This window comes from Eptatretus burgeri, chromosome 2 (assembly GCF_056783735.1).
Source record: "Eptatretus burgeri isolate ZD-2024b chromosome 2, Ebu_testis_v1, whole genome shotgun sequence".
Classification (NCBI taxonomy): Eukaryota; Metazoa; Chordata; class Myxini; order Myxiniformes; family Myxinidae; genus Eptatretus; species Eptatretus burgeri.
Window position 1 is genome coordinate 106,799,916 of NC_140962.1, and position 13,097 is coordinate 106,813,012.

The 13,097-nt window shown below is 44.2% G+C and overlaps 1 protein-coding gene across 2 annotated transcripts; it reads right to left on the reverse strand.

The window, feature by feature from the left end:
* Positions 1 to 3,048: 3,048 nt before the first annotated feature.
* On the reverse strand, positions 3,049 to 5,669 carry ADM2 (adrenomedullin 2). 2 transcript variants are annotated; one of them, XM_085870625.1, is made up of 4 exons: positions 5,527 to 5,664; positions 4,841 to 4,953; positions 4,593 to 4,703; positions 3,049 to 4,134 (listed from the first exon to the last, which is right to left on the reverse strand). In XM_085870625.1, exons 2-4 carry the CDS (start codon positions 4,945 to 4,947, stop codon positions 3,834 to 3,836), a joined length of 519 nt encoding a protein of 172 aa, XP_085726751.1. In that variant the 5' UTR covers positions 4,948 to 4,953; positions 5,527 to 5,664; the 3' UTR covers positions 3,049 to 3,833. The 2 variants fall into 2 exon arrangements, with proteins under 2 accessions (XP_085726751.1, XP_085726752.1); XM_085870626.1 differs by having other exon boundaries at positions 3,557 to 4,134; positions 5,531 to 5,669.
* Between the last annotated feature and the right edge of the window lie 7,428 nt (positions 5,670 to 13,097).

Here is a 13,097-nt window from a genome sequence, read left to right on the forward strand (position 1 = left end):
TAGGGTGCCAAGAGATGAGTTGTGGCATTGTATGAGGAAGTCGGGAGTGGTGGAGAAGTATGTGAGGATCGTGCAGGATATGTATGAGGACAGTGTGACAGCGGTGAGGTGTGCGGTAGGAATGACGGACCGGTTTAAGGTTAAAGTGGGATTGCACCAAGGATCGACTCTGAGCCCTTTCCTGTTTGCAATGGTGATGGACAGGTTGACGGACGAGATCAGACTAGAGTCTCCATGGACCATGATGTTCGCGGATGACATCATGATCTGTAGGAGAGTAGGGAGCAGGCTGAATCGAGCCTTGAGAGGTGGAGGTACGCACTGGAGAGAAGGGGAATGTTAGTCAGTAGGAGTAAGACGGAGTATATGTGCGTAAATGAGAGGGAGGGTGGTGGTATGGTGCAAAGTTGCAAGGAGTTGAGGTGGGGAAGGTGGATTGGTTTAAATACTTGGGATCAACTGTCCAAAGTAACGGAGAGTGTGGAGAGAAGTGAAAAGAGAGTGCAGGCAGGATGGAGTGGTGGAGAAGAGTTGCAGGAGTGATTTGTGACAGAAGGGTAGCTGCAAGAGTGAAGGGGAAAGTATATAAGACGGTAGTGAGACCAGCTATGTTGTATGGTTTGGAGGCGGTGGCGCTAACAAAAGACAGGAAGCAGAGCTGGAGGTGGCAGAGTTAAAGATGCTGCGATTCTCGTTGGGAGTGACGAGGATGGATAGGATAAGAAATGAGTGTATTAGAGGGACAGCGTGCAGGTAGGACGGTTTGGAGACAAAGTGAGAGAGGCGAGATTGAGATGGTTTGGACATGTGCACAGGAGGGAAACGGAGTATATCGGGAGAAGGATGTTGAAGATGGAGCCGCCAGGCAGGAGGAGAAGAGGAAGGCCAAAGAAGAGGTTCATGGATGCGGTGAGGGCGGACATGCGGGTGGTTGGAGTGTCAATGGAAGATGTGGAGGATAGAGCAAAATGGAGACAGTTGGTCCGCTGTGGCGACCCCTAGCGGGAGCAAGCCGAAAGAGGAAGAAGAAGATATATATATATATATATATATATATATATATATATATATATATATATATATATGAATTGCCAAGAATGCAAAACACCAGCATGGCAGTTTATTGCTGGGTCCACCGTCAAACCGAGGCTAAGCAGGTAAGAGGCGAGTGGACATACCTCCAGGGCCTGCCAGTGGAGGCTATCCTGGCTATCCTGCCAGTGCATGCACATGACATTTGTCAGAATTTTTTTTTTGAAAAGAAAGAAAATGAACCTCAGCATAAGGACAACTGAATATTTCATTCAAAGTACATTTTGAATTCCCCCACATAATTTACATTACCATCTATCATTTTTTTGAACTGATTAAAGGTTGTTTGATAAGAACATTTCATCAAAATAGATTAATCTAAAGAATAGAATTCCCAACCATAATTGATCCCAAAATGTAACCCTGGTATGAATTCGAAATTGAATAAACACCATTTAAGGTAAGGTTGTGAAGCTTAATTAAGCATTAGACTTTGTAGGTTCATATTTGGCTTAAAGCAGAAAAGCAGACATATCAAGGATTTATATACTACCCTACCCTGCAGATATTAGAAAATACTGGACTTGACCTTTTTGTTTCTTTGTTGTTAAACATCAGACGAATGGGTGAAGTTACAGAACAAAGCTACCAGAGCATCCCATCTTGTGACATCACACTGCTGTCTTTCAATTCAGGAGAAATCTTTCCCCACCTTCCATGACATCAACCCACTGCGTTAGTCGTGCTCCATCCTAAAAAAATGCTGAGCATAAAGCAAGGATGCATCACATACCATTTTCAGTCTTTGTCTTTGGCAGACAGAAAGACATCAAGAAAATTGAAAGGGAAGGTTCTGATGTCATGTGTAATGCGGGCCAATCGTTATTGTCTGGAGATGGTGAGAGAGAGAGAGAGAGAGAGAGAGAGAGAGAGAGAGAGAGAGAGAGAGAGAGAGAGAGAGAGAGAGAGAGAGAGAGAGAGAGAGAGAGAGAGAGAGAGAGAGAGAGAGAGAGAGAGAGAGAGAGAGAGAGAGAGAGAGAGAGAAAGAAAGAGAGACGACAACAATAGAGGCTGCAGGTTTGCAAGAACAACTGGGTCAGGATGATTGTAGGAGTGAAGAGGATGGATAAACTGAGGGAGGAGATTGGTGTGCAGATGAGTTTGACAGGGAGATTGGTGAAATGGTTACTGAGATGAGCTGGGCACTTGGTACAGATGGGCGAAGAGAGAATGGCAACTATAGCGGATAGATTGAGGGAGCAAGGTAAGAGGAAAAGAGGTAGATCATGGTTGAGATGTGAGGATTGTGTGAGGAGCGATATCTGGAAGGTAGGGGTGGATGGGAGTGGACAGAGTTGGCAAGGCAGGGCCATCGTGTCATCCAAACTCAGCCCTTATAAGAGGGAATTGGAGGAGAAGAAGGTATGACTTGGCCATGGTGAGAATCGAACCACCATCCTCCCAGTATCAGAGCGAACACCCTCACCATGATGCCACCAAATCTGGTGAAGACCTACTTCACTTCGCTTCCTTCATGACCTCAACTACTATTCCACCCAAATCAATTTTCTGAGCAGTCTCATTACCCTGAAGTGTAAGAAAAAAAATGACCAGTTTACATCATTTTAATTGACATGAAAATAAATAAATAAATAATAGGTTTGTAGCCTCACTTAAGTACGAAAGATCACCACTGATGAAATTTTTTTTCTTCAAAATACTTTAATAATTGTCCTCCACCCTTCCAACGAGGTCGAAGATGGGGGCACATTAAAGTGAGCTCCGTCCGACCGACCGATCATCTGTCCATGTACTTTTGTGTACGCGATATTTCAAAAACCGTTGAACATTTAGCTTTCATATTGCAGATATCTATTCCTCATGACGTTATCTCAACCTGATTAGATTACGGATGTGATTATCTGAATTCAGTTGCCATGGCAACCATATTGGTAACCCCTTGTTTAAAATTGCACCGAATTTGATCTTCGATGTTAAGCCACAGACAAAATCGACTTATCTGCCAGAATTTTTTAATCCGTTCCGACAAAATGACAAGCACAAACACCGGCAAAAACAAACAGCCAAACTCTGTGAACATTTTAGTTGTTTATTAAAAATGTACAGTAGTATTATTTCCATGAAGCTTGTTTTATACAACGAACATAAAGGAAACTTTTGAAACCTATAAACAAATAAAATAGTATAAAATTAAATATACCATGGAATATAAATTAATCTTCGAATGATGAAGTCAAGTGCCCTGTTTCATAATTTATTTAGAAAAAAAAAAAGAACTATTCGAAAGCGCTATACAAGAAAACAATAGTCACAACAACAAGAACAACAAAGTTCCATCAACACCATTTTGATTGCACGGTGATAAAAACGAGCAACAAAGGTTATTTCAAGTAGCTTGGTCCCCGAGGCAGGGCCCGGTGCTCGCTGTGCCTGCATGCTCGGAAATTCTCGGCACTGACGGATGTTGAAGAAATGGAATGAGAGGGCTTTGGCTATGGTCGAGACCTCGACGGGTGGGTTGGATGAGACCACTTGAAAAATCACGTTCTCCCTTGTTCTCAATGCTTTCCTTCTGATCATCCTTCTCCTTGGTTTCATGTCACGGTGAACAGCTCAGGCTTTTTAACGTCTTCCTCCCATGCCGCGCCCTCGTGTCCTCTCTTGCGCAGTCCCGAGAAAACTACATACACATGGTCTGATGCTTGTACTTCGCCTCGGAAATGAGATGCATTCTTGGCGCGCATCCTTCTTATTTTTAAATAAGCTTACTGAGCGAGGTCTCACGAGCTCATCCTCGTGATTTTCCCGTCACTGCCACGCACCAACCAACTCCCAGTCCTGAAGCCCCGCTCAATCGCTCCTCGCTGCTTCAGTTCCAGTGAGCGGCGTTTTCTTCCATAGCTGTTGGGGTTCCATGTGGCTTTTCCCGCTGCGTCGTCTTTTCCGGTCTTGCCCACCAGGCGAAACAAGCGGTGAGTGAGGTTCTGTACTTGGCATGTTCCCAATGAGCACCCGGCCCGGGTAGTACGCGTGTGGTGTAGCTTTGGGAAGCGCTTCTCACGCGGGTGTGCCAGGAGGCTCCTGTTAGAAACACAAGTCGAGTCAGGAGAGGCATTGTATAGTAAGTACACAGTTCACTCCATCATTCTGCACTATGAGTTGAAACAGGAATAGTTTAGAGCTAATTTGAAGCATTTCTACCAATGTCCTCAATGTCCTGTTTCACCTTTACCACCAGAAATGACTATCTTGACATTAAAAGTTTGGTAGATAAAAACTTTGTGACAACAGAAGGAAGCCTGTTAGTTTGGCCGATGACTATTCCCATCAGCTCATGATGTAGAGGATACAGGTTAATTTCCCAAACACTATAAGCATTTGTAAAATGTCTACCAATGTGCTTGTAATGCATGTAAAGCTACGGCAGTCAACTAATCTCTTTGTCCTGCATATGATACAAGTATAAGCTGCTGAAGGAGTTGCCACTGTATAAATAAATAAATTCATAAACAGAGTGAAAGTTTAACAAGAGTCCTCACCTGAGCAATAGCGAGATATCTTGCTCAACAGAAGATTTCGTACCAAATCCATCCTGACGGACATCCGCCTGTAAGACGTGTCTCAACCCGGTGTCACTGAGCACAGCAGTCCTGTCGTGACGAAAGGGTTACATGAGATGGCTGGCAATGAAAGCGCCCTTTGCGATAGATATAAATATAGTCACATCCCATGAAACGGAATATGCGTGAAGCGGCTTTGTGGCGCCGTGCTTTTCCACCAGCCTCACCTCATGATCTCCTCAATGTGCTGGCGCGTCGGTGATGTGGAAGCCAAGCGGCACGCCACGGTGAGCAGCAAACAAGCCCAAGGCAACACATCCAGATGTTTCATCATCGTATTCTGAGGGAAGCGGAGACAGATAGACAGCAAAGTAAGCCTAATGCCACAGCACAGCACCGATTACAAAAACGAATGAGCAGGTAACTTGACAACTGGTCTGGTCTGACGCTGAAAAAAAAAAAGATTCTCCATCAAGAGCACGTGTACGAGCATGGAATGATGCAAAGTTACATCAGAAGCGGAGATGTTGTGATATGTGCCAGTTTGACAGTTTCAAGTTAACCCGGTGTTCCTTCCAAAGGGTGTGTGTCCCCCCCACACCCCTATGCTTGCGCGTCCCCGTTCGGCTCAAATTACAGTCACGCGTGTGAGTCACCACGAGCTGGAGCCATTTGGGTTCCCTGCAAATAATGAAATAAAAATAAACAACCCAACCCTGCATCAGCCCAAGGAAACCTTTCACCGATCTCAATGGAGCCCCTATTACTTATTATGATGCAGCATGTCATAAATATGCAAAGGTCGACGGCTTTGCAGGAGAACGTGCTGCGTCTCAAACTAACCCTCCATTAAGACCAGTACGCCAGGAAAAAAATACTTGCAGAGGAATTTTGTGCCCGCTCGAGTGCTTACCCACAAGGTCAGGGCTCGGCCAACTGATGCAGTTCCGTGCTTCTTGAAGTCTCGTTGCCGATGGTAGATCTTGAAGACTCCGCTCGGCGCTGCGATTCGAAAGCAACTGCTGCGCCTTCAACCTTCGCCGTGGCTTTATCGCAGTGGGTGGGGCCGCGCTCCGGTTGGCTCCCTGCGTGGTGTGGGCAGGGCGGCCTGCGCACTTAAAAATTCATTAGTCATGCATACTTTTGTAATAACCATATCTAAAAGGTTCAATTCGTCTTACATCGTAAAAAAAATAATTATCGTCCACAAACAGCAATTAGCGGTCATCCTGTTCATGCTTTATAAGGCAATGTGGAGCCATTTAATCAACAAGAGCGAGAATTGCTTTGCAATAAATGTCCCCGACCCATGTGACATTTTCTAAGTTTAAAAAGGACATAACTCTGTGAAAAATTGATGAAATGCTCTGAAACTCGAACTTGTTCTATGACATCACAATAAAGCGACGCACCAAGTTTCAGTTGGATATGTTCAAGGGTATGGGGGAAAAAAAGTGTGAAAAACCACAAGTGGGTCGGACAGACGGACGGACGGACAGACAGACGGAGAGCAAACCTGTTGTCCCCTCCCATGAAACCAGGAGGGGACTAATACACAAGGTGACGAAATCCACATCCTCTGTAAGACAAATGGTCCTCGGTATTGCTATATATGGCAGCAGTGTTGCACAGCTGGCAAGCTAGCATATCTGGAATCATCTGACCCGTGAGGGTTTTCCAAGTTGTGGAGTAACTTTTATTCTCAATTAAGTTTGTAACTTTGACCTGGTGGTCCCAATTATTTATTTACCAATCCTCATTGCCCCTCATTACCGCCTGGTTCCAATAAGATCACAATATTTTATAAAGCCCACTCTGCTCTGCTACTTTCGACATGAAAGTATGATTTTATATGAACTTTAGTGCAATGTTTTGGAAATTATTAAACATTTACTTCGGAAACATTTGCTCGAACAGGCTCCCCATGAACGCTATAAAAAAACCTTTCGCCTTGCAATCCATGGAGAATAGCTGTCAGTTCAGTATCTGTGAATAATCTTGCACAAGATGTGAATAATATACAACACGGTGTAACCATGGGAGATCGGATATAGTCTCGAGGTTGTGGAGTTGCTGAGCTGTCTGTCCAGCTTGGATGTGATAAACTGTCCCCCTGGTGTTTCGCAGGCAGGGTGGTCGTTAAATAGATCCCACGCATGGTACCTTCAGAAGGTCTGGTCGAATTCAACATTTCTGCTGAGAGTGAGGTTCGTTTTGGGCTGGCTTAGAGGTTTGTATTGCACACTCACCTCTAAGCTGCCTAGCCTGCGTTCGATTCCCGACCAAGCTATATAAACTGTAGTCAGGCACAGTTGGACCTTAGGTTTGGTGTCCTGTCTGCCTGCATCGGTCAGTGGATGTTAAAGTTCGCATGGTGTCCTTCGCGAAGAGAATGGGAGCTATCACCGACACCCTGGACAAATTCCAAATTCCTGCTCGAGCCGAAGTCGAACGTCAGGACTGGCCAGCCGGTTTGTAAAAGAATTGGGAACGTGGCAATAACTGTGACCCTTAAAGAAAAAGAAGAAGTGTAACAGATGGTCCTTTTGGTGTCACAGAGTGGTGGAGGAGGCAACGGGTATAGCGACCTGTCTAGGGTGAACTTCCAGCAAGCTACGTGAGAATTGTCACGAACCGCGTGGTGTGGGTTACGCCTTTACGCATTCAATCGACAGCCAAACGCGTCTGTAACAGGGTGACTAATTTTGAACACTTTCAACATTAAAAACCGGGAAAGATGTGTATCCACAAGGTCTCCTCACCGATGCTCTGTTTTTCAGATCCGTTGCAAATGTGTGACATACAGTGTCGCATGCGATTCAAGAAGGCATATTGGCGAGTTTCGCTGTTAGGAAAGCATCCCATCTTGGAACCACTCACGCCCCTGCCGTGAGAATAACGGTGCTCAAACTGATTTTATCGGGGATGCATGAGAGATGTAACGTTATTCAAGTTACATGCAATGTAATAATTATGAAATATCATGTAATAAACATACGTTGCGGCAACTGGACTGAAGATAAATCCGAAGTGACATCGGGGTGACAAGACATTGTGGATAGAGTCAGTGTACAGACATACGCACATCGTTGTTCTTTGGGGTCTAAATGACATTTTAAAAGTGAGAGTACGACAAATAACGCACGCAACCCTGTGTACGATCTCAGTGAACGAGCTTTTGTGAGTTCCATGGTGGGTGCCAATATTTGATCGCAAGGACCATTGAAACGTGACACGTTGGATCACAAAGAGCGGCTTTTGATAGGAGCTCCTGGCACGATTTCCACGGAGAAACAGCCCGTGCAATGGATTGAGCAAGTTGGCCATGGCATTCTTTGTCGAAGATATTTCTTTCACATTGGTTTGCAAATAGAAATGTATTGATTTGGAAAAACGGGGGTTGTACATTTTGTTTAGGAATTCTGAGGTTTTCCTGGTCTGAGATGGTGAAACAGATCCAAACGACTCTTCTTACAGAGTGAAAAAGATAAAAACTACGTCTTTCATAAGAGAAAAGTTACAAACTCCTCGTCTTTCATCGTAAACTTCTCACCTTTCATCGCGTCATTTGCTGCTTACAGAGCAAAGAACATGCAGACGACTCATCTCATCCCAAAAGTTACAAAGCAAGGACATTGCAACTTTGTGAAATCATTGCAATGTGCTTTATTAGTAAACCAGTGTAATAAGTACTGTATTGTGTGTGTGTGTGTGTGTGTGTGTGTGTGTGTGTGTGTGTGTGTGTGTGTGTGTGTATGTGTATATGCTTATGTACATATGTATATGTATATATATATATATGTATATATATATATATATATATATATATATATATATATATATATATATATATATATATATATATATATATATACATGCAATAAGCAAGATCAGAGCATGACTTTTCACCAGCTTCACAATAATGTATTGTCCTGAGGAAGCTGGCTGTAAAGCTGGTGAAACGTCACCTGAGACCGGTTATATATATATATATATATATATATATATATATATATATATATATATATATATATATATATATATATATATATATATATATATATATTGTTGTGGGCCGGGGGTCGGTGGCGAGAACGACCACTAGGTGGGGAAAGCTACTTCGTCTCTACCAGACTCCTGGGAATTGTAGGCCGTCGCTCCAGATAATTCTGTGGTGCGGTGGGTCGCTGAACCGACCGTAGTCGCTGAACCGACCGTGGTCGCCAATATTTCAACTGCGTAGCATAGGGTATATATGTCTAGAACCAATTTACCTAATTAACTACGCGATTTTGACTACCGGGGAAACCACGCCCTCGGCACGTCTTACTCGAACCGGGTCACTCTACCAACTGCGGTAGAGTTCCAACTTCCGACTACCAACTCCGGTTCGGATGCAGCCGAGTGGAAACTGCCAAAGCCGTGCCGGCTGGAATGAACGGATTATCGGGGATAAAACCCCGCCTAAACTCAGATCCGAACCATGCTGGACCAATGCAAGAAGGGACGGAAACGGACTGGGAGCATTTCTGTGATGATTTATTTACAGTAAATGAAGACACAAAGCAAGACTTAACGCGATTATGCAAGCAAGGAATATTTACAATGATCCAAAAACACTTATTCAGTTCTACTTACAGACGGGCCCACACGGAGACACACACACACAAATGAAAATAAACTCAGAGTTCTTTATTGGACCATCACAGCCGAGGAGAGAGACAAGCTGGGGGTCAGAGTTCGGATGGGTACCTGGCCGTCGGAGAAAGGGGGTACTCCGTGCTGCGGCACCTGACAATGGTCGCTGGTTTGGTCCCCAGTCGCACGTGTGGGACTCAAGGTTCGTGGTGGAGCTCGGGTGGTGAATGGCCAGGGTCCACGGAGGTGGGTCGGGGTTGCTCTTTCCTTCCTTGTAGAGGGCCAGCAGAGACACGTTCGCCACCTCAATGACCTTCTGCTCAACCTTCATGACAACCCTCGTAACAACCACTGTTACGACCCCTTCGTAACAGCAAAAACCCCTTTTGTGACAGCAAAAACCCACCAAAAACTCCGCTCTCAGAGAGTGCTTGGGGAATTTATGGACCTCCCTCAGCGGGGAGGGGCCTTGGTGAACACACCTCACTGTCCGCTTTTGATTGGACAGGGTCCCACGGCATACCTTTCCGGGGCGGGGTTTTGGCCTTGTTTGGAGAAAGCCGATCCTTCCCTCCGCGCGTGTTCGAGAAAAGTTGTGGTGATGAAACTGCCTCGAACATCCTCAGGAATTCGTCTCAGGCAAAAGTGCTCTGTTGCCCACGAACCGAGGGCTGCAAGCACGATGGTACCGTGGATCGTAATGGGCCGAGGGGTCATGCAGATGGGATGGTTGTTAGATGGCTTGTTAGATGTAATAACCTAACTAAAAGAAATCGCAATGCACACCTTTGACTCTCCCACTAGACAAAAGGAAGGGGATCTGACTACACACATACTTAACGACATAACTGACATTTGGGACATCTGTATGTTGAATGCAAATGGTTTCCAGATCCGTAACAATGTATATGTATATATATATATATATATATATATATATATATATATATATATATATATATATATATAATAGCACACTGAGTAAGTAGCAAAATAATAAATTATTTATTAAAGCCTGACGTTTCAACAAGTTCGTTCTCTTCCTTGGAGGCGTTAAGAGCGGTGTGGTGGTGACAGTGTTAAGTTCCGTTGGGGACGGTTTGCATCGTTGATTGGTCCAAGTTCTTGCCAATCGCAGAACTCCCCGCATTCAAATTATTCCTCCACTTTTGTTGATATTGTAATTGGTTGTGGAGTGCTTTGTTTGTGGGATACAAGTCAATGTGTTGGTTGATGGAGTTTTCACAGGAGTACCAGGCCTCGATAATCTCACGGTTCACCCTTCATGGCCCTGTGCCGAGGTAAGTGTCCTGATTGTGTGTGTGTGTGTGTGTGTGTGTGTGTGTGTATGTGTATGTGTGTGTGTCACAACCAAAGACAGCCTGTCTTGTTGCCTCACAGCAAGTTGGTGTTCAGTTAACCATGTGGTTAAGCATTTGGATGCTTGGCCAACATACTTGGCTTCACAATCTCCATAACGCAAACCGTCCCCAAAGGAATTCAACAGTGTCACCACCACAACACTCTTAACGCCTCTAAGGAAGAGAACTTGCTTGTTTTCGAAACGTGGAATACGTTCATGAAGAATTTATTTTACTGCTCAGTATGCTATCTTTTACCACTATGAATCCTGTGCTGCAAATCTTCCGACATGTACATGTACATATGGTGGAGGGGAAGAGATTCTCGACCATCCCGTCAGGTACGTACGTATTCATCAACATTTACAATTATCCACCTCTCAAAACTGCACAAGTTAAGTCAAAGTAACCAATGATAAATATTCTTTCCAGGGTGGATGACACTCTCATGCATCATGACTTGCATGCACATCGTGCCTTTCAGCACGTTCGTCTCCCAAATACAGGAAACCCTTTACTCATGGACGTGCAGACACACACACACACACACACACACACACACACACACACACACACACACACACACACACACACACACACACACACACACACACACACACACACACACACACACACACACACACACACACACACACACACACACAGTTCTGAAGAAATATAACTCACTAAGTATTTAACACATTGTAGCTCGGCCTACTGAATACAGTACAGGGAAATTCATTTGGTCTGGAGAATGCAAGAATGATTGCAATTCACTCGGGTCCTCCCAGAATGAAACTTAGGTGGACCGTTGAAAATGTTCTCAAAACAAGATGCTAAAATAGTCTGAGCAATTTTTCCAAATGTCAGAGGAGGAATTGGGGGGGAAAAAAAAATTCCTCACAATTATATGTTGAAAAATAAAAACGCTTGGCTCTTCTCTGGTATAAAAAGAAAACATCTCCCACCCTTCCTACCCTCATATTATATAGCTGTGAAATGGCAGGTGAAAAGTTGCTGTTCCCTTATTTGCTCAAATGCATAAATGTGACAATATTTCCACAAAATTAGGTTATTTTTTAATGATTGTTGACGTGAGTTATTTCTTCTCAAACCGGACACACAAGTAGAATGGAAGTACAGCCCAAATAAACGATTTTAAACATTATGCTGAACTTATGAGCTCGAAAAAGGGCGAAGCATATCTGCGGCTATGCTATCTTCTCTGCTTGTGGCACATTTTGAAAGATTGCCTTCCCAAAATAAGGATTCATTCATGCTGTAAGATGCCCCCCTATCGGGTCGCAGTCTACCACAACATGATGGTGACCTCGCAGTGTTGCTATAAGCCAGAGAACTGGTTGTAATCTCACGCACATTGTAATCTGTGCCGAAAAATCTTGCATTCTGTTTTTTTGCAAGCAATGACGCAACGGGCAGTCTAATATGTGTGTGTGTGTGTGTTTGTGTGTGTGTGTGTTTGTACACACACACACACACACACACACACACACACACACACACACACACACACACACACATATATATATATATATATATATATATATATATATATATATATATATATATATATATATATATATATATATATATATGTGTGTCAGTGTGTGTTTGTGTGTCTCCTCCATAATTCCAAAACTACGGAACCGCGCAGCCTGACACTTTGCGTGCATACCAAGAAAACTCCAAGGAAGTGCAAGAGTGAAAATTGAGTGTTTGGATTAATTGAAACACCCCTTTTGAAGACAATTAACGGCCTTATTTATTTATATCCTTCATCAGACACATCCTGAAGCCTGGTGTTAGCTCAGTGGTTAGAGTGGCGGCTTGGGATCCTCGGGTCCTGAGTTCAAGCCCCGTCAGCCACTGAATTAATACACCAGGGGGTTGACTCAGCTGTCATCATTCCGAGGTCGGCGAAATGAGTACCAGTTCCAGTGTGTGTACTGGTAGAGGGACACTGCATCAGCGACACAGTCGCGCTTCAAGAAATGATAGCTACCCCGGCAGCTAAGCTGCCATACGGATAACCACCCGACACATCCTCGGCCACCTCGCTCTCTATGGGGTCTAACGGCGTATTTTCTAAATGATAATTTATTTTCACTTTCCTCACTCTTATTGAATGCCTGTTCATCACAGCTGCGAATCGCTGGGTACGTTGCAATGCTTATAAATGCCCAGAGAAGCCAGCATCCATGGCTATATTTCGTTTCCGCACATGAGATTGAGCCATAAATGTCTAAGTTCAAATGGATGGACTCGTCAGGAAGGGGATCTTCTACAGTATCTGTGAATGGCTCTTTAAATCAGTTATGGTGCCCCATAATATTGGCACAGCATGACATAGTTGTCGCAGTGGGACTACGGAGCCAGGGGTGCCTGATGTGGCCACAAAGACCCGGTCGAGTGCTTGAGTCAAGTCGAAGTTGTGCCATGGAAACGGAAGCCGGGCTGTCAGACC

Excerpts from the sequence above, each read along its gene's own strand:
- ADM2 (XM_085870625.1), bottom strand. The coding sequence starts at position 4,947 with ATGATGAAACATCTGGATGTGTTGCCTTGGGCTTGTTTGCTGCTCACC. Across the intron at positions 4,704-4,840 it reads CACATTGAGGAGATCATGAG|GACTGCTGTGCTCAGTGACA; the intron begins GTGAGGCTGGTG and ends TCGTCACGACAG. Across the intron at positions 4,135-4,592 it reads GATATCTCGCTATTGCTCAG|GAGCCTCCTGGCACACCCGC; the intron begins GTGAGGACTCTT and ends TGTTTCTAACAG.